This window comes from Panulirus ornatus, chromosome 32, assembly GCF_036320965.1.
Source record: "Panulirus ornatus isolate Po-2019 chromosome 32, ASM3632096v1, whole genome shotgun sequence".
Classification (NCBI taxonomy): domain Eukaryota; kingdom Metazoa; phylum Arthropoda; class Malacostraca; order Decapoda; family Palinuridae; genus Panulirus; species Panulirus ornatus.
Genome location: NC_092255.1, coordinates 6,150,490 through 6,177,652, shown reverse-complemented (window position 1 = coordinate 6,177,652; position 27,163 = coordinate 6,150,490). Strand labels below are relative to the sequence as shown.

Genomic DNA, 27,163 nt, shown 5'->3' with positions numbered 1-27,163 from the left:
CTACCTATACTTACTGGGAAGAACGAACGGTCAGCGAGTCTTCGGACGAACACCAAGTGTTCTGTAACACCAACGTTAGAAGAGATCACTGATGCACGTATTTCAATCACTGGTGCACGTATTTCAATCACTGGTGCACGTATTTCAATCACTGGTGCACGTATTTCAATCACTGGTGCACGTATTTCAATCACTGATGCACGTATTTCAATCACTGATGCACGTATTTCAATCACTGATGCACGTATTTCAATCACTGATGCACGTATTTGAATCACTGATACACGTATTCATAATTACCCCAAAGACCCCTTTTCTACGGCAGTAGCAAAGGGCACGATGGACACCTCCGAAGCAAAAGGCGTTGTCTGGTGAGAGCGAACTCACTCACGTCAACAACCGAAGACACAACCTCGCCAGAAGATGACTTCCAATCATGATGTAACCTCAAGCAGGTGGGATCTGGTTACACCGCAGACCCACGTACAGCATTAAACAAGGGAAGATGAAAGAAACTATCCAGTAAGAGACAGTAACGAGCATAATGAGATCACTGGCCTTAAAAACAAGGGGACTTTTCCAACTCGCAGATCTATAACAGGATCAGAATTCTGTGCGATGAGAGACGCTATATGAATGCTAGGACTGCCTGCTGTCGTGAGACACAAAATAACTTCGATAAGGTACATCGAAAAGGAAAGAGAATGTTTCTATAAGAGATTAGCACAGCGGGACTAACCCAAGTGTGAGATAGAGATAATAATGAACGTAAAATACTCACAGAGAGATGATATTATCGTAGCCTTGAATGCCCTTTTCCTGTAAGGTTACGCTCAGATTGTTATCAGCGAAGATTCTGCAGAAAGAGAGAGAGAAGAAAAATATAAAATACACTTAGCTATACAGATAAGGAGACATTCAGCAAGCTGTTCACATCCTACATAAAGGCAGTGCTTAAACCTGCTTCTCCCGTTTGGTTACCAGACTTCAAGAAGCACAAAGAACTAATAGAGAAGGTCTAGTAGAGAAGCGCAACCAAGATGGCACCAGAATTAAGAGAGATGAGTGACAGGGAAAGGTCGGAGGCCTTGAAATTGTCCACCACAGGAGAAAGAAGAGTAAGGTGTGATCTGATCAAGCCCCTTTTTGAAGATGTCAAAAGTAATAAAGTCTTCAAAAGATGCAGCGAGGGAACACCAAGAGGCTACAACATGAAATTAATCAAACTAGTTAGAGAAGATGTAAGACAAGTCCTTAAATAGTATAAGAGTAGATGAATAGAATTAACTTAATGATGAAAGTATGAATGTATGTATGTGTGTGTGTGTGTGTGTGTTTGTGTGTGGTCACTTTGTATGACCGCTAGTCTTGTGTTAACGTGAGACAGTTTTACACCCTCGTTCCTTCGTCTCTTAACATCGTATATATATATATATATATATATATATATATATATATATATATATATATATATATATATATATATATATATATATATATATATATATATATATATATATCAGGTCTTCACTTCTATGTGTGTACACACGCACGCACACAACACTGACCCTATCCTGATAAAATGTACCTATTCATCGACTTGTAATGAAGGGAAGATGAACACCTGGGTTGGGTGTGGGGCAACTGCCAAGCCCAGGGTTCGAAGTCATGCAAACCTAACCCCAGCGGGCCCGTGCTGACTCATATCTGCTCACAAAGTCGACTCAGTCTCGCCAAGGGATACACTGGAATGGTCCAATTTCAGCAGTATGGTCCTACGGCAACGATTGCTTCTGTCATGTCATTGCCTCTCCCTGCAACAGCGACTACATCTGTCATGTCATTTCCTCTCCCTGCAACAGCGATTACATCTGTCATGTCATTTCCACTCCCTACAACACCTACACCTCTGTCCCGTCATCTCATCTATGCCATCGATTTTACACCAACTCCATAAATTTCTTATACCTCTGTCTGTCTGTCTCTCAGTCTGTCAGTCAGTCTAGCTGTCTGTTTCTATCTCTGTCTGTCTCTTTGTCTCTCCTCCTACCACAAGCGTTCCAACCTACCATTTCCGCGCTCCCTCCCGTTCTCTCAGGCAACCTAAGAGATGAGTTTCAACTTGGAGATTACACAGCCAAGTCCAGGCAGCTCCCAGACTAAATTTTCTCCCCCCCTTCCACTGACGTCTCCCATTTCGCCACATCTCAGCGATAACCTTCCCTCATTATAATCTTTTTCTCGTAGGTTCCTTAATCTCTTGGCTGGTTCACTCCAGCTCCCCCTCACGAACTCAATGCATCCATGATGTTCTCCCTGCAGACTCGTTTCTTCATCCTCGCTAGTTTCTCCGTCAATAGGATGTCTTTGCCATCTCGCCTCTCTCGACTGAGCCTCCTTCTCTTCAGTATCAATGGATAGGATAATCTCTCCTGAATTTGGGAGGGTCTTCTATGAATTTCGTCGTCCCTCCGTAACTTACGAATCGTTCTCCTTGCCCAACATGTAACTCACGCATCTTCTCACACGTCCATCACCTGTATCTCCTGTATCCCCCTCACTGTCTCCTCTGCACCCCCTGTATCCCCAACACTGTCTTTTCTGCACCCCCTGTATCTCCCACATTGCCTTCCCTGAACCCTCTGTATCCCCCACATTGTCTTCTCTGCACCCCCTGTATCTCCCATACTGTCTTCTCTGAACCCTCTGTATCTCCCACATTGTCTTCCTTGCACCCCCTTTATCTCCCACACTGTCTTCTCTGCACCACCTGTATCTTCCACTGTCTTCCCTGCACCACCTGTATCCCCCACACTGTCTTCTCTGCACCACCTGTATCTTCCACTGTCTTCCCTGCACCACCTGTATCTCATACATTATTCCCTGTACCATCTGTACCCTCCACAATCTTTGCTATATCCCGTGCATGTCAAACACCATCTTCCACCCTCTGCCTCTTCAGCACCAGCTGCAGAACCAGCTTTAAAGAATTTTTTTCCACTAGTGGCGGCAGATCTCAGAAGAGTCCCTTTATATGAGCGGGGATAAACGATAATTAACATGATGACAGGAACCTCACATGAGATATTACAATTCACGTTGCTATACCACAATGGATACAATGTTGTCCATTCTCTCCCCCCATACGCTAACTGCACCTTCCACACTCTCCTCCCTGACACACAGATATGTTCCCCACTCACACACACACACACACACACACACGCATAGACACACACTCTTCCCTCACACAACCTGTGTATACACCAGTGCCATGTCCCTACAACACTTGTATTATCCACACCTTTTATTTCCCTTCACCAGCTGTATCAACAGAAGGTTTGACTACACGATCTAATCATTTTACTATACTCTCCATCTCCCTTACATCAGCTATATGTCTGTGCACAGATGGATCATCGTATAACCACCTGTGTGCGTGCAAGACTCTTCCTCCTCTCACACCATTTGCATCGCATCCTCCATGCAGCAGTTAAAGCGTTCATACGATTCCATCCTTACATAACCTCTCTCTCTCTCTCTCTCTCTCTCTCTCTCTCTCTCTCTCTCTCTCTCTCTCTCTCTCTCTCTCTCTCTCTCTCTCTCTCTCTCTCTCTCTCTCTCTCTCTCTCTCTCTCTCTCTCTCCTCTCTCTCACCTCCCTACACTTCCTTCGCATCACCAGCACACGCCACACTTCCCCTTCGCATCACCAGCACACGCCACACTTCCTTCCCCCTCTCCTTTCCTTACAGCACTCATATTTCCCACAATCTCTCTCCCTTGCTAGTCGAAGTCGAAGGCAGATTTCCCCAAGGTCTCATTGGTCTGTCGACCGGGACGCCCTTGGGGCCAATACCGTCCCTATATCCTGCCACGAAATATCCTTCGAATTATCTTTTATTGAAACTAGTGTGGCGTGGGACCACACCCATCAGTGGGCGACTTTTCACGGGGGATGATTGGCCATCCGAACACATGATGAACCTCACCAGTGGGCGACGGACCACTTAGGGACCATATCAATGGGTGACGGACCACATCAGGAAACTAGGGACCACATCAGTAAGTTTGGGACCACACCGGAGCAATCGCTCTGTCGGACGTCCTCTCTGTGAATATTGTTTTTTTATTTTTTCTACTGCCTACAACATACTGCTTTTTAAGTGCAGGATACAACCTACAGCTTTTTAAATGCATGACATACCCTTAACACATCTCTCCTCTGATTTCACGTGAAGGGCAAGGCGAACTTTGTTTCGTCTTTAGGGGAATAAAATCTAAGTTGATTACAGCATTTGTGTTGTGCCGTTGTTGTGTGTACGCCTCGCTGTAAGTTGATTAACTCAAAAATAAAGAATAAGGTATCAACACTAATGGATGGTCGTATACATCCGGCAATTGTAAAGGATGAGGAAGTGGGTTTGAATGCCCGATCCAAGCCCATCTATCCATAACAACTGGGTATTCGAGGCCTTATGTGAGTCCTGAAACGATGTTGAAGATTCGAATCTAGATATCTATTTGAAATCTCTCACTCTCGTTAGGATGAGTACCTTTACTTGCAGTGTGTACCTATCAACACACGTATTGTTGTTAAGCTTGCATCCTTATCCACACACACACACACACACACACACACACACACACACACACACACACACATCCTCCGGGTAGTGAGAGCCTTGGTAACACTAATGACGACGGTTCAGAATGAAAGAGTCATATCACCACTATCGTTAAATTTTCCTCATACCGTCTGTACCGTATCTACCAAGTGAAATCACTAGGCGTCCCACCAGCTGAGGTCAGGAATAGCTATACATTTTCATTCTACCTGTTCTCACCTACATCTCCCCAGCCTGGTCCTCCTCACTAACAGGTAAACAGAGGGACAAGCTAAAAAGAGTGCAAAAGACAGTATGCAGAATCATCCTTGGCCCTTCTTACAGCACCTACCAAGAGGCCTCCCTTATCTTGCTGAGCCAGTCCACCCATCCCGACCAACACCAGGAGATCACGAGGCAGTTCGGTAATAAACTGCTGACGACCCCCTTCACAGAGACCTCCCCTCCCTGACGCCCCTTCACCTCAGACCACCGTCCATTACCACAATCTCCTTCTAATCATAGTTCGCACGGAGACATAATAGAACATGTCTAATATACCTACCATTGTGAACGGCATGAACAATCCATGAACAAGTGCACAACTGTACAAGCGAACTGCTCAGTGATCTGTAAGTTAGACTATGTAGTATGTTAACTTCTGTATTACTGTAACCATTCATCACTTAATGTTTACAAAGTGCACTATGTATGAAACATTCTATTTACTTTGTAAACATTCCTGTTTACTACCACACTCAGATGTATACACAGAGTGAGCAAATATCCAGTCAACCTTTATCTTAAGCTCTCCTATGTGTGTGTGTGTGTGTGTGTGTGTGTGTGTGTGTGTGTGTGTGTATACAAAGCAGTAAAGACAAGATGCACTTATACGAGGTTAAAAGACAGCAAGGTCAAATGTTCATCTCAATTGGCCAGTTGTACATTATAAGAAACTTCAGACTTGGGTGGGTGGATACTTTTTTGGGAGACTGTACGTTTGGTGTTACTCTCAACTCTAATAGGCAAACCATTCTATAGATTAACAATCCTCTCGAAGATAAAGTATTTTGCCTCAATCAAAGAATAGCATCAACCCACAAGTTTGCATTCACTGATACACGCGAAATCAGAGAAATTCAGCCTTAGCTGCTTATATAGTGAGTGTAAGAGCACTTGACGATTTCTAATACCTGTATCAAAACACCTCTTGACCTTCTCTTTTCTAAGCTTCAAAAGTTCAGCTCGTCTACATGGCTCTTATAGAGGATTTACCTCTTAGTCCAGCAATGATTCCTAGCACACACAATATCAGAAACACGAAATTAATGAAATCAAAGACAAAAACCAGTCGACTACTTATGCCACCAATGTGTCACAATATTATGACGACCAGATCCTTAGGGTTCCGGACCCACTTTCTCATCACTCCTGACCAATATTCGCCTCACCCTTTAGCAGATATACAGTATATTCAATAGAGTGAAGTACAAAGGAAGCAGAGAAGGGAAAGGGCAAACACACAGCGAGTATTTGTGTAGGTGAATGGGTAACTCTGAGGCTGCTTAATCACTAAGGAGCAACGGCTCCTCCCTTCCAGTAATTAGAATCCGTTTTCCATTTCTTGATTATAAGACTGGAGCTTGGCGTGATAGGGAGAGTGATTACAGGAGGAACATAGCGAAAGTGGGTATGATGAAGCAGACAGCTTTATCTCAAGGGTGTCAAGAGCGCGCAAGAAATGCTGTAGATAAAGGAAAAGGAGAGAGAGAGAGAGAGAGAGAGAGAGAGAGAGAGAGAGAGAGAGAGAGAGAGAGAGAGAGAGAGAGAGAGAGAGAGAGAGAGAGAGAGAGAGAGAGAGAGAGAGAGAGAGAGAGAGAGAGAGAGAGAGAGAGAGAGAGAGAGAAGCAAATTCTCCATCAACGACGAGATGATCAGAGTGGAGGACTTTCGAGGAAAGTTCAACGAAACAGAAAAAACAAGTTACAGAAGACCACACACACACACATGCTAGGCTGCAGTGTATTCACAGTGGAGGACGCATTACAGCTGGCTATAGACTGAATATATTACTCCTGTCGGGCAAGGTATGAGGGTCATGAACAACAGAAATGTGGAACAACACTCGACTGATCACCTTCATATATTGTTTGAGACACTTGATGGAGGAGGAGGAACTTACTGCCGAGGGAGTGGAGAAAGAGCAAAGGTTGAGCACCTCATTTGATAAGGGAGACTGGGGGGGGGAAACCTTTCTGAACTTCAGGTTGATTAAAAGTGAGAAACACGTCTTGTAGAAAGCTGGAAAAGATAATCAGGAAGAAAATATGGGAGCTCGTATAAGAGAGAAAAATTACCGAAGATAAGACTGAAGGATGCCAACCATTTCTGCTAAACTACTGCCTTGGGAAGTAGCAAGATAAGTCCAAGCGAAGATTTTCTTGGCCGCGTAAGGAGGTCTATGAGTGAGGAAGACGTCTACATGATCCAGAAAGCTGTTTTCGACGAGGAACTTCTGGGTTAAAGACGGTGTGGTATTTGCTCCACATGTCATGACGGAAAAGGAAGGTTTGGCTCGACTATGCGTGCGAGGGTATGCATCGTGAGGCTATTCACATATAGGAATGAGACCAAATAAGTTTGTGATAGTGAGTCTACATACATGTGTGGTGTTGTGAGGGGTACGGTAGGTGTGTGTGTGTGTGTGTGTTGGAGAGGCGACACGAGCAAGCTGCACATGTATAATTAACCTGAGGCTATTGAGATAACGCTATGAGGTTATACAGGTGTAGGATGAGGCTACACCGACCTGTACTGTTGAAGCTACATTAGAGGAGGAATCCACACACGTCCTGAGATGAGTGCACACGTACGTACGGTCATGAAGCTAAACATACATTCAACGGTGAGGCGATGAAGGGCCTGTGTGTGGTGAGTGTGGTGAGGTTATAAGGCTGACTGATGACTGAATATTGACTTATTATGGTCAATGGCCGACAGGGTCTAACACAATATGTGTTGTACCGTTTCATCACACGTAGATCTTCAGTGCCCTTCCCAACCCTGCCAAAGACTTAGATTCAACAGGCATCCCCGGGTCTCTGGAGATAAGAGCTATTAATGATGGTGAAGACCTTTAGTAATAGCTTCGTAATGGCTTCAGACATTAATCGCCCTGGAGGCGGACTTGATTAGAGGGGTCGATCAAAATAGAACGAAACCTGGCCCGCTCGCTCGACAGAGTCTCAGGGTGGCGTAATGTAAACCAAGTGTATTCAGACATTGCAAAGACCTTCCGGGGGGGGATGTTGACACGTAAACATCACCTCACTCCTGTAAACTCTTGGCATAGATAAACTCATGTATAATCTACCGATTCCGAGCGTTTTTTCCCCCAGCAATGTTTTGCATTTAAATGATCGTAAATTAAACCTGGTTGTGACTATCCTTTGCTGCCACAAAGTTAAGAGATATTGACCTAAATTATAGGAAATCAGAAGGATTTATGGATGAGCAGGTATATACTCAATATTCCTAGCTGGGTTTAAGGACGATGAACATTGAAAACTGAAAAGGCCCCCTTTGACATGGGGCAACAGCTCACTTGACGCGTTCCTCTTCATGTGGACGCAGTGAACGAACGATAGCATTCATTAACAGGCCACGTGATGAGGTTTCACTAATGAGGCTAAGTTCAGGACTGACTTGGAAAGATCGAGGTAATGGAACCTGGTAACGTATTACCTCACTTGTTTCCTGAATGCCCCCCATTACCAGGCGACTCCACCCCATGTATATCAATGAGGAGTTGACGAATGTAATTAAATAGTGGAGGATTATACAGCGTTGTTACAGGCAGTCGTAGGCTGGAGAGGTACCACGTCGCCCCTGCTTCGTGACCCTTCTTGTGTGGTGACTGGATGGCACTTGGTACCTGTGTGGTGACTGGATGACACTTGGTACTTGTGTGGTGACTGGATGACACTTGGTACTTGTGTGGTGACTGGATGACACTTGGTACTTGTGTGGTGACTGGATGACACTTGGTACTTGTGTGGTGACTGGATGACACTTGGTACCTGTGTGGTGACTGGATGACACTTGGTACCTGTGTGGTGACTGGATGACACTTGGTACCTATACCTACGTAAATGGACGACCTAACCTAGACTCGTGTGGCTGGAGAAAAAAATGATTGGTTCATTTGGACTTAAAGTGAAATAGTCAAGGCTTACAAGAGGTCTTTTGCATGAGTCATAGACCTTCTTCATCATCAGTTGGGACACGTAAAGGTGTAACAGATGTAGTTCATAATGGAAGAGCAGCTAGGTGATTTATTTTGCACAAGTCTCTTGTTTTATATATAAGTGGAAAGATTTGACTCCAACTCACTTCCCTAAAGTCTAGCGTTACCCGGGGATGGAAAAACTCGAGGGATCATGAAAGAAAAGGTGACTGACTGTAATAATGGAGCATATATTGTGGCAGTGGCTATTGGCTTGACGAGGTTCCCTCTGGAAAAAGAAAAGAAAGTGTCTGGAACTCCATATTGCTGTGAAATTCAACTGCGCTGGGATGTGAGGGCCTCGTACGCGCTGCTAAGAGAACCATGCATCTTACTTCCACACGACCTGCTCTCCCACCGAGTGTCACTAACTCTCAAGGTCGGTCAACGCTCCACCCGTGAGAGAGAGAGAGAGAGAGAGAGAGAGAGAGAGAGAGAGAGAGAGAGAGAGAGAGAGAGAGAGAGAGAGAGAGAGAGAGAGAGAGAGAGAGAGCATACTACGAGGAGTTGCCTGAATTAAGATACACACCCATTTCTGCCACCAGTATACACCTCCAACGGTGGCTAAGGCACCACAACAGAGAACAGAGAAGAGGATAGCGTACCCAGGAAAGGCTTCGAAAGGGAACAGTGTGGTAGAGGAAGAAAATGAAATGGAAGAAGGGGTACAGTGAGACAATACAATGGCAGGACTTCGTAGCATAGTTGACGGACAAGAGACAGTAGAAGTGTCACGTATTTTAGGGAATTATAAGAGAGCATCATGGACCAAGGCTGGATTTAGCACTAGGAAGGTTGAACTAGGGAGGGGAAAATGATCGAATAAGAGACGGTAAGTAAGTTCCTGCCACTAATTTCTCTCCATTACCCAGCGTAAGTATACTATCGATAATTAAGAAAGTAATTATTGAGAGAAACCGTAAATCTTGTGGTTTTTATAATGTTCCGTATCGCTCAGTAGAATATAACGTCACTACGTGCACCAATATATGTAAGACATCATCGTGGGAAGACTATTTGGAGGATTCGACTCCACGTAGTCACAGCAGTGGTTCGAAACACCATCGTGGGAAGACTATTTGGAGGATTCGACTCCACGTAGTCACACCAGTGGTTCGAAACACCATCGTGGGAAGACTATTTGGAGGATTCGACTCCACGTAGTCACAGCAGTGGTTCGAAACACCATCGTGGGAAGACTATTTGGAGGATTCGACTCCTCGTAGTCACAGCAGTGGTTCGGAACATTTCTTTTGAGCGACACATCACACAACTGTCTTCCCTCTACTTTGTGAATCATCCAGGATACCTCAGACTTGAATAACTCCTATGTTCATATCAAATGGAAGATCTGGCAGTGCAAAATTTATTCCAATATAAAAAAGGAATCTTCACATTCCTTTTTGTTTTTATTTACGACCACAAAGACCACGTCCCACCTGGCCCAGCGGGTCTCGCGTACCACAAGTGGTATGAGTTGATACCACCGACTGGTCGATCTGCTGCCACGACACCAGAGGAGGAGGAGGAGGAGGAGAAGTGGTGTATGGTGATCGCTGTTGTCCCCGTCGAAGCCAACCCAATGATGACCCTGGGCTGTCTTGACTGAGATGCCAGACTGTCGAAGAAGTTCGTCTCGTTATGACCTGATTGAATCTGAGTCAGTGTGAATGTGACGGTTTCCCGCGATCAAAACAGAGTCTTTTCTCTGTCTCAGTCATTTGGAACTTACTTGAATAATGAAAGTTTCTGGGGAGAGAAGGTCAGTAACCAGTTGAATGATCTTCCCAATAAGAAAAAGAAAATGATTTTAGTGAATTGGCAATAAACTGGAAAACTTTATATTGAATGCTAAAGGAAAGAGAGAAAGTTTCAGCGATAAGGATAAAAGAATATGACCAGCCAGCCTGAATCCTAGCGTGAACCTACGGCTTTGACCTATTGACCTACCTAACATCTGACCACTCGCCTGATCCTTTGCATGACCCTCTGACCTGACCACTCACGCAACCATCTCCCTAATGACCCTGGAGGGGCTTTTAAGGTAAACCTTCAATCTATTTCTTTCCCTTTGGATGCCACTATTCCCCTGTAATGGACTTTGGGTGCCGCCAAAGGGAATTTAGATTAAACCTTCATTTTCCCTCTTTACTTTTGGATGCCCGCCACGCCTTTGCTGCTGCAATCTCCTCCGTCTGTGACTACAGTCCGACAATCTATTGCTACAGTGTCGATCGCTGAAGACAATGAAAAAAAAAATACACTCCTTTAGCCTATCATCAACTACCCAGAAATCCTTGTGTGCCGCTACAACCAAGTAGTTATGAGAATTCGAGCCTGCGATGTAGATTGAGGCTACATCTCTATACTGGAAATAAGAATGAGAAAGTGCCAGTTAATTAGACTCGTTCGCCATGAGCCAACCATCTCGAATATCATTAGCCAGTGAATCTATGATGCCACAGTTGTCCAGACGTAGTCTCAAATATCGAAGATGTATTTCCTCTTACTGTGGTTTACACTGAAAGACCTCAAGTACAAGTCTTACTCACTCACTCACGACGATATTACAATCTTCCTTACAACCAACGTTCAGTTTACTGAATCCCTCAATTTTCCTCTCTCCCACTTGCGCGTTGCTACTGCTCGTTAAAACCACACAAAAACAGAAGAACCTCATAGTCATAAACACTGTCCTACAATTCATAAGACCGTTCTGTACTTCGAGTTCTCGGGTTAAGGAGGAAGAAGGAGTTCCAGGGTAGGGTACTGGAGGTAGGTCCTTGTGGCTATGTACTTACAAGTTGTTGAGCCGCTTTTCGATGTCCGGGAAGTACTGGAGACCAAGGCCTGAACAGTCAGCCTCCACGTCCAGACAACGGCACTCCGCCATCTTGGAACATCGGAACGCTGGAACAAAGCAAAATCAAGTGGAATACGTAACATGAGATCTCGTTATCTTCCTCGAACACTGTAATAAGACAACATCTCGTATTACTGCTAACTGTCACACTAACCTGGGATCCTAAAGCTATACCATGTTTACTTACCTGACGCATCCATCACCCAATGCACCAAAGGTTTGTTATTTACTTCACTGATTACGAAAAGATATAGAAGTTTAGAGACGTAGATGAGGTCGTCCCACTGTGAGAGGAGGGGTATGATGCAGGACACGAGGCACTGTGGAACCCTCCTCCCTTGTGGGGGGGAACTTCCCGCACAAGGCGGATTGATTTTGCGTTCACGGAGCTTGAGAACTGTGGCCATGAATCAGACCAACGAGGCACAGTTTGACTGCAGGAACACGTGTGCTGGAGATTTACTGCAATGACCTCGAGGCAAAGGTTCACAGTTGAGAGCGAGATGTGATCACTGTGACGCTTACTCGAATCAAGAGTCGATAGAAAATGTTGGATTCAGGTGCCAATAGGATATATATATATGTATATATAAATATATATATATATATATATATATATATATATATATATATATATATATATATATATATATATATATATATATATATGAAAGGCGTGCAAGGAATAGAGCGAATTGGAACGATGTGGTATACCGGGGTCGACGTGCTGTCAATGGATTGAACCAGGGCATGTGTAGCGTCTGGGGTAAACCATGGAGAGTTTTGTGAGGCCTCAACTGCCATATTACTCACCTTTGCATTCAAATCAACATTTACTATAACCCGGTCTCGTGCATCAAAGTTGCTGACACACTCACTCAGCTGCTCCCAAAACACTTGCCTCTCATGATCTTTCTTCTCAAGACCAGGTACATATGCACCAATAATCACCCATTTCTCTCCATCCACTTTTAGTTATGCCCACATCAATCTAAGGTTTACTTTCTTACACTGTCACATACTCCCACCACTCCTGTTTCAGAAGTAGTGCTACTCCTTCCTTTGCTCTTGTCCTCTCACCAACTTCTGACTTTACTCCCAAGACATTCCTAAACCACTCTTCCCCTTTACCCTTGAGCTTCGTTTCACTCAGAGCCAAATCATCCAGGTCCCTTTCCTCAAACATATCACCTATCTCTCCTTTTTTCTCATCTTGGTTTCATCCACACAGATTTAGACACCCCAATCTGAGCCTTCGAGGAAGATGAGCATTCCCCGCGTGACTCCTTCTTCTGTTTCCCCGTTTAGAAAGTTAAAATACAAGGAGGGGAGGGTTTCTAGCCCTTCCGGTCCCGCCCCCTTCAGTCGCCTTGAAGGCGACTAAAGGGGAGGGAGCGGGATGCTGGAAATCCTCCCCCCCCAAAAAAGGAACAGAGAAGGAGGCCAAGTGAGGATATACTCTAACGTTCAGTCCTCTGTTCTTAACGCTCCCTCTCTAACGTGGGAAATGGCAAATATGTATGAATACACACACACACACACATATATATATATATATATATATATATATATATATATATATATATATATATATATATATATATATATATATATATATATATATAATTTATCCCTGGGGATAGGGGGAGAAAGAATACTTCCCACGTATTCCTTGCGTGTCGTAGAAGGCGACTAAAAGGGGAGGGAGCGGGGGGCTGGAAATCCTCCCCTCTCATTGCTTTTTTTTTAATTTTCCAAAAGAAGGAACAGAGAAGGGGGCCAGGTGAGGATATTCCCTCAAAGGCCCAGTTCTCTGTTCTTAACGCTACCTCGCTAAATATATATACATAGAGAGAGAGAGAGAGAGAGAGAGAGAGAGAGAGAGAGAGAGAGAGAGAGAGAGAGAGAGAGAGAGAGAGAGAGAGAGAGAGAGAGAAGTAGGTAGATAGTTGAACATGCCCTTCACTAAGGTAGCTTGGATCATACATTTCAAGTATGAGTACCCTAAGGGTCGTTAGCCACAGCTGGACTAGACTGGACTACCCATCTGTCTCCTGGATACGACCCTTCAGAAGTTGTGGCAGTGTATCACAGTGCACTGGTTAATGGCTCTTCGGTGGTTGTGGGGGCGGTGGTCATATATATGATAATTAAGGTTAACTTCACGCATCTGTTCCTCATTTTTGTGATATATTGTTGGACTTGGAGCTGGAATTAAATCCTATCCAGTTCTAGTTTTCGATATAGATGAGGAAATCTATTGAAGAAAATCTGAAATTGTTCCATTTTCTTTTCGTTTTGTTTATATGAGACTCACGTGTCTATACCATCAGTAACATGCATATCTGGAGGATATACTGTTTTATAACCCTCATCTTCACGTTGAAGAACCATTACCCTCTTAGTAACCTTGATATAAACATTATGACGGAGGCATCAACACAGATAACGTCCGCTACTTCAAGTGTGATGATGGGATTTGAATAACTTTGTTAAGTACTGGCACCTGATGAGGTGGATTGTCTCCACGAAACATGTCGTGCCACATGTATAGAAAAATTACATGTTAAATAGAATTGTATGAACTCCTACTGAAGTGCGAGTTCACCTTCATCACTTTCATCACGGACTAGTGTGATCCTCATATCTATCTATCTATCTATCTATTTATACATATATATTTCATATATTTCATTGCAGTTTCCTACGTTAGCGAGGTAGCGCCAGGAACAAGAGCAGACGAAGAAAGGCCACATCCGTTCACATCCATTCTCTAGGAGTCATGTGTAACGCACTCAAACCACAGCACCTTATCCTCAACCAGGCACAAAAGATCTTTCCATGGCTTACCCAAGACGCTTCAAGTGCCCTAGTTCAATCCACTGACAGCACGTCGACCCCAGTATACCACAACGTTCCATTTTACTCCATCCCTCTTTCATAATTAGGCCACGATTACTCAAAATCTTTCTCACTCCCTCCATTTCCGTCTTGATCAGAGCCATTCCAAACCCTATTCAATTCCCTCATTACACGCATCCAGATCTCCCGTAGGTTACCTATCCTCCTCTGTAAGTTCCACGATATCATATCATATGATATGACCGACCTATCATCTGGTATATGCTCTGCACTGCCATACACTTCCAAAAGATCATCACCCATGGCTTTTCTAATGACTTGCCTCACGCTACGTGTCTTCCTGACATCTTCGTCCTTTATTTCCTCTAACCTTTTGATTTTTCCAGTCTTGTCCAATGAAAACTCTGTCTTCACATCCATATATCATAGGTAGAGACGCGTGCCTCAAGTGTGACTCTTGCACAAACTCTCTTCCAAAACGTTGCCATTCCTTCTAGGTTCTGGTGCTAGCTCCGGCTTTTCTGCCTTCCATTACTACCTTCACCTTCAGCTTTCGTCATAAACTTTGCTTATAGATACCTGAACTCAGACTTAACTTCTAGATATCTGAACTCATCCAGAACTTTCATTTATTCATCATGAAGTCTGGCTTTATACTATGATCTCCTACGCCTCTCAAAGACTATCATTTACATTCACATATACAGACATTCACTTTCAGCATTCGTCTACATACGACACTGAAACAACCTCCCATTCCATCCAGCTCTTCGTATAATTTACCTAATAGCATCATTTGAACGCAGCAACTATGGCAACTTTCATTATATTTCCTCCATGGCTGAGCATTGCTTCCAAATCACCCCATCTGGCTCACATCTCGAATAATATTCCATCTGTAAATACATTTAACACCACACAAGCTTAATGCAAACCGTCATTTAATTTTCTAGAGTGTTTCCCAGTCTGCGTAGTTAGGTTCAACTGTAATTAATCTCCATTCATCTCTACATACATCTCTTTTCGTTACTCCCGTCCACCAGTTCATCTGGAACGTATTGTTGCACCAATGGACGCCTAGGAGGTGAAGTTAATAAAGTATGCTGTATTTGTGTATCAATGCCATGTTGTCCAGGTTCATTTCCAGCGTCAGACAGATCCCCTCCAGCATACGAAGCATATCCACACTGACTTGGAATGTTACTGAGTGTGAAGCAGGTGTTCTGGCCGTAAACCCCACGTCTCAGTCAAAGGCTTTGAACGGATCAGATTTAAATTATGATTCTTCGAGACTTCACTGGACATTACCTTTAGGGATTATGTACTTGTAGCTCGAAGCTATTTAAGGTAGTGTCGACGCTTCATGGGATGGTAGCACTAAGCTTTACGAGACGATGCTTCGAGGCCTCAGAAGAAAGTGGCTCAGGAGTCCAAAAGACAGAGATTGTTACCCAAAGGCTAAAACTGGCACAGCAGTTCCGTAGCAGTATTCAAACATGAGACAATATAGGCCTCAGCCCCAGCTGCTCATCCACTAAACATAGTCATGAATAAGTGGATAAATCACCTGCTCATCCACTAAACATAGTCATGAATAAGTGGATAAATCACCTGCTCATCCACTAAACATAGTCATGAATAAGTGGATAGATACTTTTACAGTGTACACAGGGAATTAAAATCTAGATCAATTACTTAGATTCAATATCATCCTAAAAAGAATCATATATTTACTTTCTCGTCGCAAAATAACCGAAGCTGTCTCGGTTGTACACATCACATCTGAGGAATGACACATACACTCTTGACTCACATGGAAGAAGACTATCTGTTCACTCTCAAAAGCTCTCCATGAACCCCTAGTGTCTTGGTGGGGCCAACCACGGCTATGTACGAGAACCCCTTTTTGGGCGTGGCTCCAACCTTGCTTCTCACCGCGCATGAGATATGACACCAGGGAGGATGTCTGATACGAGCGAGAATGTCTGACACTAGTGGGAATGTCTGGCACCAGCAGAGACCATCTGGCGCCAGCAGGTAGTTTTTATGAATCGAGTATCACAGTCAGTTCTTATCGATAGACCACAAGGAGATGGACGCGTAGTTTATTTCCCCCAGGATCGAGTGGTCTTCTAGTGATCGCTCATCATCCCCCACTACCTGTGCTGAATATCTTGAGATCAGAATGAACCTTGTTTATCTCTGACGTCAGGTGAAGACATGCAGACACTGCTATTCAAGAAACTCAAATAGAAATGTTTATGAATTCCCCCTCAAATGGGTCTGTGAGTGCACGATGAATATAATGTTTTAATTCAGTCTTGCATTTGATAAAATGGCTGTTCACAAGTTTCTTGAGTTCTCAGCTGGAAGTCTTAGAATTGTAGTTGTGAAAGAAGCAACACCTTTATTTTGAATCAAGCAGACGAGTTCAATGAAATGTGTCCAATAAAACATGTCTATTGGGAACTTAACAAGATTAGTAGACTACAAGATATTCTTATTTCTAGATTGGGACTAATCTGTACGTAGGCACTAATGGGGTGTTGACCCATCTCATGCTCATCATACGAGGTGCAAAGTCCGTGGCCAGACATACGGACACACACGAGAGCACTGTGTCATGGGCTCCGAAAATATGTAACCTTTTGAGAATGGGTCGAAAAAAAAGAAAAAAAAAAACACCACCAGCAAGACATGGCACGAAACCTTATTATTTACAATATACCTGAACCCCTCAGACTGTAACCGCCTTAATTATGTAATACATAAATTCTGTACACGAGAGATTGTAAGCTAATTACATGTAATGACCCAACATTATGATAATTCATGTCATTATCCTCTACCCGCTGGGAACGAACAAAAGCCTTTTGTGAGTTCTGTCATTCTCTTGCACTACCACTCACGAGTTGAGCATAGGATTAACAGGAGATTACATGCTAATTGTGGCAAAAAAATCAATTAGTTGCCACCGACACATAACACCGTACCAGCAAAATCATCCCAGTGTTGAACGGTAAGCAATACCAGGTCCTTCTATCGGCTCGTTCACATAGAAAAAGAAGTGCAATGGTCCCCTACTGGTGACCACAGACCACTTCGAGAGGGTCTTCTCTGACCTCAGTGATGTTGTGGGTAGCCACGATGACGCATACACGGGCCATCAGGGGTCGAACGCATAGGTTCGAATCCTGCTTGTGGTACTAGGCGGTCCACAGTCAACCCAGCTGTTCATTCTCCACCACGGGTACTCGATCACATAGCATTCGAATGGTCATTTCCCTACTAGAGGCGATCATAGCCTAGCGGTAGCACTCCCGTCTACCACGTAGGGCTCCCGGGTTCGATACTTGGGTGTTGGAGGTTTGTGTGATATATATATATATATATATATATATATATATATATATATATATGTATATATATGTATATATATATATATATATATATATATATATATATATATATATATATATATATATATAAGAATAAAGTGCATATGAACGCGCACCTTCATAGAACATACAAACCTCCAACAGCCAGGATCGAACCTGGGACCCCTGTGCAAGAGGCAGTCATGCTAACCGCTAGGCTATGGGACTGTATAATGGGAAACAACTATTCGAAATACTGAGTACTCGAATACCCTTCGTCTCACAATGGTGAGCAACGGGGTCTATACTTGGTTGTTTCCGAACAGACGCACATAGCCAGCTGATAGCGTTTTACCGAACCTAACTGTACAACGTGGACCCCTCTTGCACAGGGGTCCCAGGTTCGATCCTGGCTGTTGGAGGTTTGTATGTTCTATGAAGGTGTGCGTTCATATCCACTTTGTTCGTATTCATATACCTCCGCGTATTCATATACCTTCACTAGAACCCATTAATGTTCACTGAATGTTCAAACCTCCACTAGAACCCATCACTGTTCACTGAATGTTGAAATCTTCACTAGAAACCATCACTGTTCACTAAATGTTCAAACTTTAACTAAAACCCATTAATGTTCACTGAATGTTCAAACTTTCACTAAAACCCATTAATGTTCACTGAATGTTCAAACTTTCACTAAAACCCATTAATGTTCACTGAATGTTCAAACCTCCACTGGAACCCATCACTGTTCACTGAATGTTCAAGCCTCCACTAAAACCCATCACTTCACTAAATGTTCAAACCTGCACTAAAACCCATCACTGTTCACTGAATGTTCAAACCTTAACTAAAACCCATCACTGTTCACTGAATGTTCAAATCTTCACTAAAACCCATCACTGTTCACTGAACGTTCAAAACCTTCACTAAAACCCATCACTGTTCACTGAATGTTCAAATCTTCACTAAAACCCATCACTGTACGTGGAATGTTCAAACCTCCACTAAAAACCGTCACTGTTCACTGAATGTTCAAGCCTTCACTAAACCCCATCACTGTTCACTGAATGTTCAAGCCTCACTAAAACCCATCACTGTTCACTGAATGTTCAAACCTTCATTAAAACTCTTATGAACGTAAACTTCAGTCTGGTATCAGGTATATATCCTCTGCATCATCATATGTATTGTGTGTATGGATCATGCAAGCTAGTATAGCTGAGGTGAAGATAATGTTATGTGACTTTACCAGCACAGGAGGGACCACAGACAGCCACAGCTAACAGCTAAAGCTATAGAAGAACACATTTTCTAGATCCCGTCATACACATTTGTCATACACATTTGTCAGCCCCAACTTCCTTCCTGCTTCAGTTGAAACTGGGTTGGCCAAGCTAGTTCGGAAACTACACTCAAAAAGACAGGAGTCAAGCAGTGTTATTTCTGAATCTACGATAACTAAACTTTATTCTTGTGTGTTGATCATTCTTTTTTCTTTTTCATATATCCCCAGGACCCCTTCTCCAGGGAGCTTCAACGGTGCGCTACCATCAGTAGCCGGGAAAGGATGGATTTCTCTGAAGCGAAAAGTTTGCCGACGAGATTATACTCCGTTGATGCAACCTCATCGAAGTTAACTTTCCACTCACCTCGTAACCATGAGCAGGCGGGGTTCCAGCAAGACCCTAAGTGAATATCAAAAAGCAAGGGAACTCATACTGCTCTATCTATCAGACCGAACGAATTCAAGGAAATGTTAACTTTGTTATCTAAAAGTCTCCAAGAAATAGTTTACGAAGGGATACAAAAGACGTTGGGTCCCTTCGAGGCTGTTTCAAGCAGCAACAGCCCTTCGAGGCCGTTTGTGATCGTGGAAGATATCAGAAAACTCACAAATTAGTGAGGTAAACGTAAAAAGGCATAAAGGTAACTCAAAAACTTGCAAATTGTCAGTGAGTTTAAGGTGGAGCACACTATGTGACTTAACCTCCTTAAATCTCGTATTTACGACTATTAAGATTTAAGATAATCTAATTCATCATAAAGTAGTCACAAACCAAGCAACAGAAACAAATTTTTCACATCAGATCACATCTGAACAAACATTACGTCTGAGGGTCAATAACTGGCACTTTCAAAACCAGGACAAAACCAAATTATGAGCCACGAAACAATTGGCTCGTCACCAACAAGTCCCTGGTCACCTACCCATATATTCTGCCACCCGACACAGAAATCCTAATGAGTCACCAACACATACATGTTAGTCAACAAACTGAACCCGAGGGAACTAAGTCTTGGCAATCTCTCACAGGAATCCCTCAAGCTATCAAGATAGACTTCAATCATCCAGCGACGGATTCAAATCCAACACGAAAAGGACTTCTCCTGCTGCATGGCTTCCACTAGTATGACAGCAAGAAGGACTTACGAGCAAGTAACATTCTTACTGCAAGGCTTCCACTGGTATGACACCAAGAAGGACTTATGAGCAAGTAACATCACACTGAAAGTAACATGATAGTAACATAAGATCTATGGTAGGGCCACAGCAAGTCTTGTAAAACCAATTACTTCGCTGGCAAGCAAGGAGATGCTCTGCCAAGCAAGTATTAGTCCACTTAAGTCATTGACCGTTGTCCTCCTGAAAATGACAAGCCAGAGACAGCTTTGTTAAGTCAGAAGCAGACTTACGTCAAGTCAATCAGGCTGTAGCAGATCAACAACCCATCTTGCAAAAGCAATCAACAAACCTGACTGAGCTGTCACCTAACCCAGATAAGCCATCAAGTTGGACCTAGAGAAGGGATTAACAGACCCTGGAAAAAAAAAGGCCAAACAGGGGCCTTTGATAGACAGTCACCTGAATCTGTACAGGGGCCTTTGACAGTCACCTGAATCTGTACAGGGGCCTTTGATAGTCACCTGAATCTGTACAGGGGCCTTTGATAGGCAGGCAGTCACCGGAATCAGATATCAGCTGAACTTGACAGGACAACATGCTCTCATAGCCAGCTGACACACACTGGTATGCTGACGACCTTCGTAAACCAGGAAACAGAAGCTGACAAGCCATCAGTAGAGGGTGATAAGTCATAGACATACCCTGATTAAGCTGAAGAAATAACCAGTAATTAGCCACGAATAAGCTCCGGCAAGCTAGCAGGTGGCGATAGCAAGCCTGTAACTAGTCTTGGTAAGATGAGAACAGGCCACCCTGGGCTAGCCAGTAACAGACGTGGGAAGACCAGAGGCAGAAAACCCAACAAACCTCAGTGATTGATGATACTCACGGCACAAGTCTTCGTCGTCCCATGAATCTGGACAGTCGATAGTCTCGTCACATTGCTTAGAGGGATCCAGGCACGGTCCAGAGAAGCATTTGAACATTCCAGCTGGGCATTCCAGCGACTCTGGAAGGAGGAAGAGAGTTGGTGAGGATATGATTGGTGATGACGTAGCTTCAGGGGGTTGTGAGTTATGGAGACAGCAAAGACACTGTGTGCGGGTCGGTTGAAGCTGTGGCTAAGGATGGTGATGGTGGTGCGATGATGAGGTGGTTGTGGTGAGGTGTTGTGAGGGGATGGGAGTTGTAGGGGTTGTAGTGATGAGGTGGTTGTGGTGAGGGCATAGGTGTTGTGGGGGATGGGAGTTGTAGGGGTTGTAGTGATGAGGTGGTTGTGGTGAGGGCATAGGTGTTGTGGGGGATGGGAGTTGTAGGGGTTGTAGTGATGAGGTGGTTGTGGTGAGGGCATAGGTGTTGTGGTGGATGGGAGTTGTAGGGGTTGTAGTGATGAGGTGGTTGTGGTGAGGGCAGAGATGTTGTGGCGGATGGGAGTTGTAGGGGTTGTAGTAACCATAGTGAGACTCGTGAGGAACTGATATGAGGGAATTTCACACTGACCTGACCACATTTGTGTCGAGTTAGAGCATAGACTGAACCCCATCAACACTTTCACATGAGGGTTGTGACACCACGTCTGTGATCGGCATGACACTTTTGTGTCACCAAATCTGTGATGAAGATATATCAAAGCCTTGTGTAGTATGACCGATTCTTCTTGTCTCGTAAGGTGGGCACCTGCTCATGATGGAGGTGTATCGCTCCGCCACCCTCTGCTGATGTAGCACATTATTACTCTCTCCTCCACTCAGGCCATTCTTATTTACTCTAACTATTTCCCCGGAAGATATTTACTCCGTCTTTCTCAGAGGAGAAAGCAGGTGTGTGACTATTGCTTACCTCTCCGCAATCCCAGGTCCAAATATGCCACTCGTGCTTCAGCTGCCATTCTTCGTAGGAGGCAGCAAAGGAGGACATTCCAGCGTACATCATCTCTCCCAGCGGGAGGCAGGTAGCCGGTGATGTTTATTCTATCCGTCAGCGAGGGAGTGAGTATCACCTGAGTGAATCATCTCCCTGTGGAAGCAGCAGGTCAACCATGCTTGCTCTCCTCTCCACTGGGAGGTAGCGGATCGAGCTGGCTCTTCCAATTTTTCTATGGAGGAAGGAGACCGTTCATGTACACTCCTCTGTCTTTCCCGAGGTGAAGGTAGGACTACTCCTCATTGCTTCTCTCTCTCTCTCTCTAAGGAAGACCTAAGGTGCACACTTCTTTTCTCTGTCCATATCTCCAGGAGTCAACAAGAGGACACAATCTTACCCACACCATGCTATATCCAGTGGGAAAACAAGATACTATCCAAACCTCAGAAGAACGACTCCAACCTACTCCAACTTACACCTGATTACTTTATACTCTCGAGGCTGGAAGGCCACGTCTGTCTACCCTACTGTCCATGAGACAGGTACTTACTACAGTCCATAAGATGAGAGTCGTCAGCACAGCCACGATGTTGGTCGTCGAACATGACGCATCGCTCCTCGGCTGGGATGCACTGCCGACCGCTGGCACACAGAAAGTCCGGTGGCTCACACACAGGGCTCGCCTCCTCTGCAGGCAAGTAAACAAAACATACGACATTAGTCCCTGGCATTACTGTAAGTCCGGTGGCTCACACACAGGGCTCGCCTCCTCTGCAGGCAAGTAAACAAAACATACGACATTAGTCCCTGGCATTACTGTAAGTCCGGTGGCTCACACACAGGGCTCGCCTCCTCTGCAGGCAACTAAACAGAACATACGACATTAGTCCCTGGCATTTACTGTACGTATCAGGGAGAACACAATGTGTATCACGTATAGCCTCAATTTTGCGGAGAACAATATTGTATGTCTTGATCTTCCTGGATGTCGACATTTGAGAGGGGTCAGCCACTGTATTATATATTCGTGAAGTTTAGGAGGATATACTATGGCTTCTCTGGTTACAACAGCTTCGACACAGTTGGATGTAACTTGTGTAATTAGTTCATCAAACTCGTTGGACAGTGAATTAGATTTTGATTTCCAGAGAGGTTGGTGAGGCTAATAACATGTTCTTATTGCCAGAGGGGCTTTGTGAACTGGTGTTGTCCACACCTGTCAATAATGTAGCATTGAAGATCTGTTTATGCTCAACATTCCTAGTGTAACACAGGGTTCTGTCAGGTTATGATGTCCACCATAATTAGCTGTCATGCTATGCTATGCTATGTCTGAACAGTCTAGACATGTCATTGACCATACGAAATCATTTATGCCACAGTTTGAGCAGTTTAGGCAGGGTGTATGGAGTATGTCACATCTTGGACAGTGTACACTATACATGTAACAGTCTGATCAGTGTGTATTGTATACATTACAGCTTAAGGAGAGTTTATATACAAACATTTTTGATGAAGAGTTTCCCGAGGGTGTAGACCACTCACACACACACACACACACACACACACACACACACATATATATATATATTATTATTATTATTTCGCTTTGTCGCTGTCTCCCGCGTTAGCGAGGTAGTGCAAGGAAACAGACGAAAGAATGGCCCAACCCACCCACATACACATGTATGTACATACACGTCCACACACGCAAATATACATACGTATACATTTCAAAGTATATATATATATATATATATATATATATATATATATATATATATATATATATATATATATATATGATTTTATCTTTTTCAATCACAGCCCAGGAGTTCTAACCTCATCTTCTTCACCTGTATTGGGCTGTCATGTTACTCGTCAACATAGTCACTTGACCTTCCAGTATTGAGACACTCGACCACATTCAGTGCTAATCTTGTGTCACTTGGCTGGTGTCTCCCCTACGTTAAGCCTCACATCATGTCCTCCCAGCTACGTCTATCACCACAACTGCCAGGTTTGGTCCATCTGTGTCACAGGTGTTTGACGTTGACATCTTATTCACTTGGTGTACGATACCAATTTTCCCTATTACCTTCAACCGTTGGCATCCATTCATTACCATTTGACTCACCCACTCCATACAGTCACTCATGCACTCACTCACTCACTAACTCACTCGCTAACTTACTCACTCACTTGCTCAATCACACCCACTCACTCATTCACTCACTCACTCACTAACTTATTCACTCAATCTCACTCACTCACTCACTCACTCACTCACTAAATCACCCACTCACTCTCGCTCACTCACTCACTCACTCGCTTTATTCAGTATTTCCACAAGATCATTCCTCCTTGTTGGCCTCATACTCTTTTCCCCTCACATTCCAACTCATACAGACCACCACTACTAGCAGAGGGACTCAACATGGGCGATCCTCCCTAATACATCATATGCAGATTTCTGCCTTGTGATTTCTGTACCATTTTGCTTCTATATTGACCCGGGGGAGCCGGGTCATGGGTACAACAGAGAGAGAAGAGAGAGAGAGAGAGAGAGAGAGAGAGAGAGAGAGAGAGAGAGAGAGAGAGAGAGAGAGAGACCCATACACACACACACACACACACACACACACATATATAGGATCACATACATACACGTATATGCATATTTTCTCTGTCTCTCTGTCTCTCTCTCTCTCTCTCTCTCTCTCTCTCTCTCTCTCTCTCTCTCTCTCTCTCTCTCTCTCTCTCTCTCTCTCTCTCTCTCTCTCTCTCCCTCCCCCAGCCGCATAATACAGTCGTCGTGTTTTCCTGCATCACTGCAAAGAGGAGACATCATTCTGTTATTTTTTCGTCTTCCAAAAAAAAAAAAAAAAAAGTGTTTAGACCGAGGGATGAAAAAAGCAGAAATAGAAAGAAAAAAAATGCCTCCCCCATCACTGACACTGTGTACGAACTGAATCACATATTTCTTTCTTCTCTGGAACATTTTACAACAATCGTTTCAAAAATGTACGAAATTTTTCAGTGAAGAACAGCATTAAATCCTCAGGAAAATACAATTGCCTTGATGCAACTCACATCATCACAAAGCAAACGACAGTAAACACACACACAAGTCGAAGATTTTCAAACCCTTCCATCGTCAAAACGCCAATTCAGCTTTACCAACCAAGCAGCCAATGAGCGATAACTTAGGCGATCAGCTCCGCCCACCTTTATCCACCCGATCCATCAATATCTTTATACACACACACACACACACACACGCGCGCGCGCGTGCACACACAAGAATATAGTGCATATGAGCGCGCACTTTCATAGAATACATGATGCCCTCCAACAGCAAGGACTCGAACCCTGGACCTTTATATGGTACTTGGGAACGCTGATCGCTCTCTTATGTTCGCCACCTAATAGGGAAATGTCTGTTGGAAGGTCTGGTGTGTTCTATGAAAGTGCACGTTCATATGCACTATATTCGTGCTCATACCTCCATGTATGTACAAGTAAGGTTCTGTAAAATGCTATCTGCTGGTAATGTGAGCCTGATGGGATTTGCCTGGTGTAGACCCCGTTGCTCATGGATATGAGACGAAGGGTAATCGATTACTTGTAATCGAATAGTCATTTCCTTATTTGGGACAATCATAGCCGAGCGGTTAGCGTTACCAAATGCCACGCAAAGGTCCCGGGTTCGAGTCCTTGCTGTTGAAGGGCATTATGTGATATATATATATATATATATATATATATATATATATATATATATATATATATATATATATATATATATATATATATATATAATATACATATACATTTACATGCATACACATATATACACAAGAACATATTTATACTCGCTTGCCTTCATCAATTTCCGACGCCACCCCACGCCACAGGAAACAGCACAAATGCATGAAGGTAAAGAAAAAGATAACAAATACGTTCTCTTCTCTTCCCCCCCACACACCCAATCACCGCTTACCAGCCCCAGTGATGTAGCGCCGGGAAATTACTGCCTTTTCTCCTATACTCACAGAATTACGCTTTCTCCAACAACCGTTCAACGAAACCCCATCCACTATAACTACTTTTCCTTTATCAGCCAAATCACTGCCTCCCCTCCAACAACAGTATGAAACCTCGCCAAAAATCGTATGACAGCCTCCTCTCCAGCAACAGTATGGCTGCCTCCTCTCCAGCAACAGTATGGCTGCCTCCTCTCCAGCAACAGTATGGCTGCCTCCTCTCCAGCAACAGTATGGCTGCCTCGTCTACAACAACAGTATGGCTGCCTCCTCTCCAGCAACAGTATGGCTGCCTCCTCTCCAGCAACAGTATGGCTGCCTCCTCTCCAGCAACAGTATGGATGCCTCCTCTACAACAACAGTATGGCTGCCTCGCCTACAACAATAATGTGACTCACTTTATACCAACAACAGCATTGACAACCTCCTCCTCCTCCCTCTCCAAGACCATCATGGCATCACGACCATCTCCCACTTCAATATTGCCTTACCTCCACAGCAACAGCAGAGCGGGTGTGGGTTTTTCTCCCCCTCCTCCTTCATCTCCGGCACGTTAAGCACTTCAGCCTAAGACGCTCAACAGACTCAAAAGAGGCGCAGACGGTTCCATTCACGCCACGTAAAAGGCGTGAAAGCGGAGGGAAGGGTCGCTCTTCTATTTCCGAGGCATTGCATGTGACCTGCTCTCTCTCTGGCGGAGCTGTATATACACTGTCCAGGGAACACATTCCACTTCCACCAAGATGTATATATATATATATATATATATATATATATATATATATATATATATATATATATATATATATATATATATATATATATATATATATATATATATATATATATATATC

At 43.8% G+C, this 27,163-nt stretch overlaps 1 protein-coding gene across 1 annotated transcript in view; it reads right to left on the bottom strand.

Annotated features, from left to right (window-relative positions):
• The window catches only part of LOC139759015 (G-protein coupled receptor GRL101-like), a 100,183-nt gene that overhangs the window by 41,756 nt on the left and 31,264 nt on the right, over positions 1-27,163 (bottom strand). Inside the window, exons 11-14 of the mRNA XM_071680902.1 lie at positions 22,814-22,951; positions 21,290-21,409; positions 11,693-11,801; positions 782-856 (exon numbers count right to left, since the gene is read on the bottom strand). Of these exons, the coding sequence (XP_071537003.1) occupies positions 782-856; positions 11,693-11,801; positions 21,290-21,409; positions 22,814-22,951 (442 nt within the window). The remainder of the gene's footprint in view (positions 1-781; positions 857-11,692; positions 11,802-21,289; positions 21,410-22,813; positions 22,952-27,163) is intronic.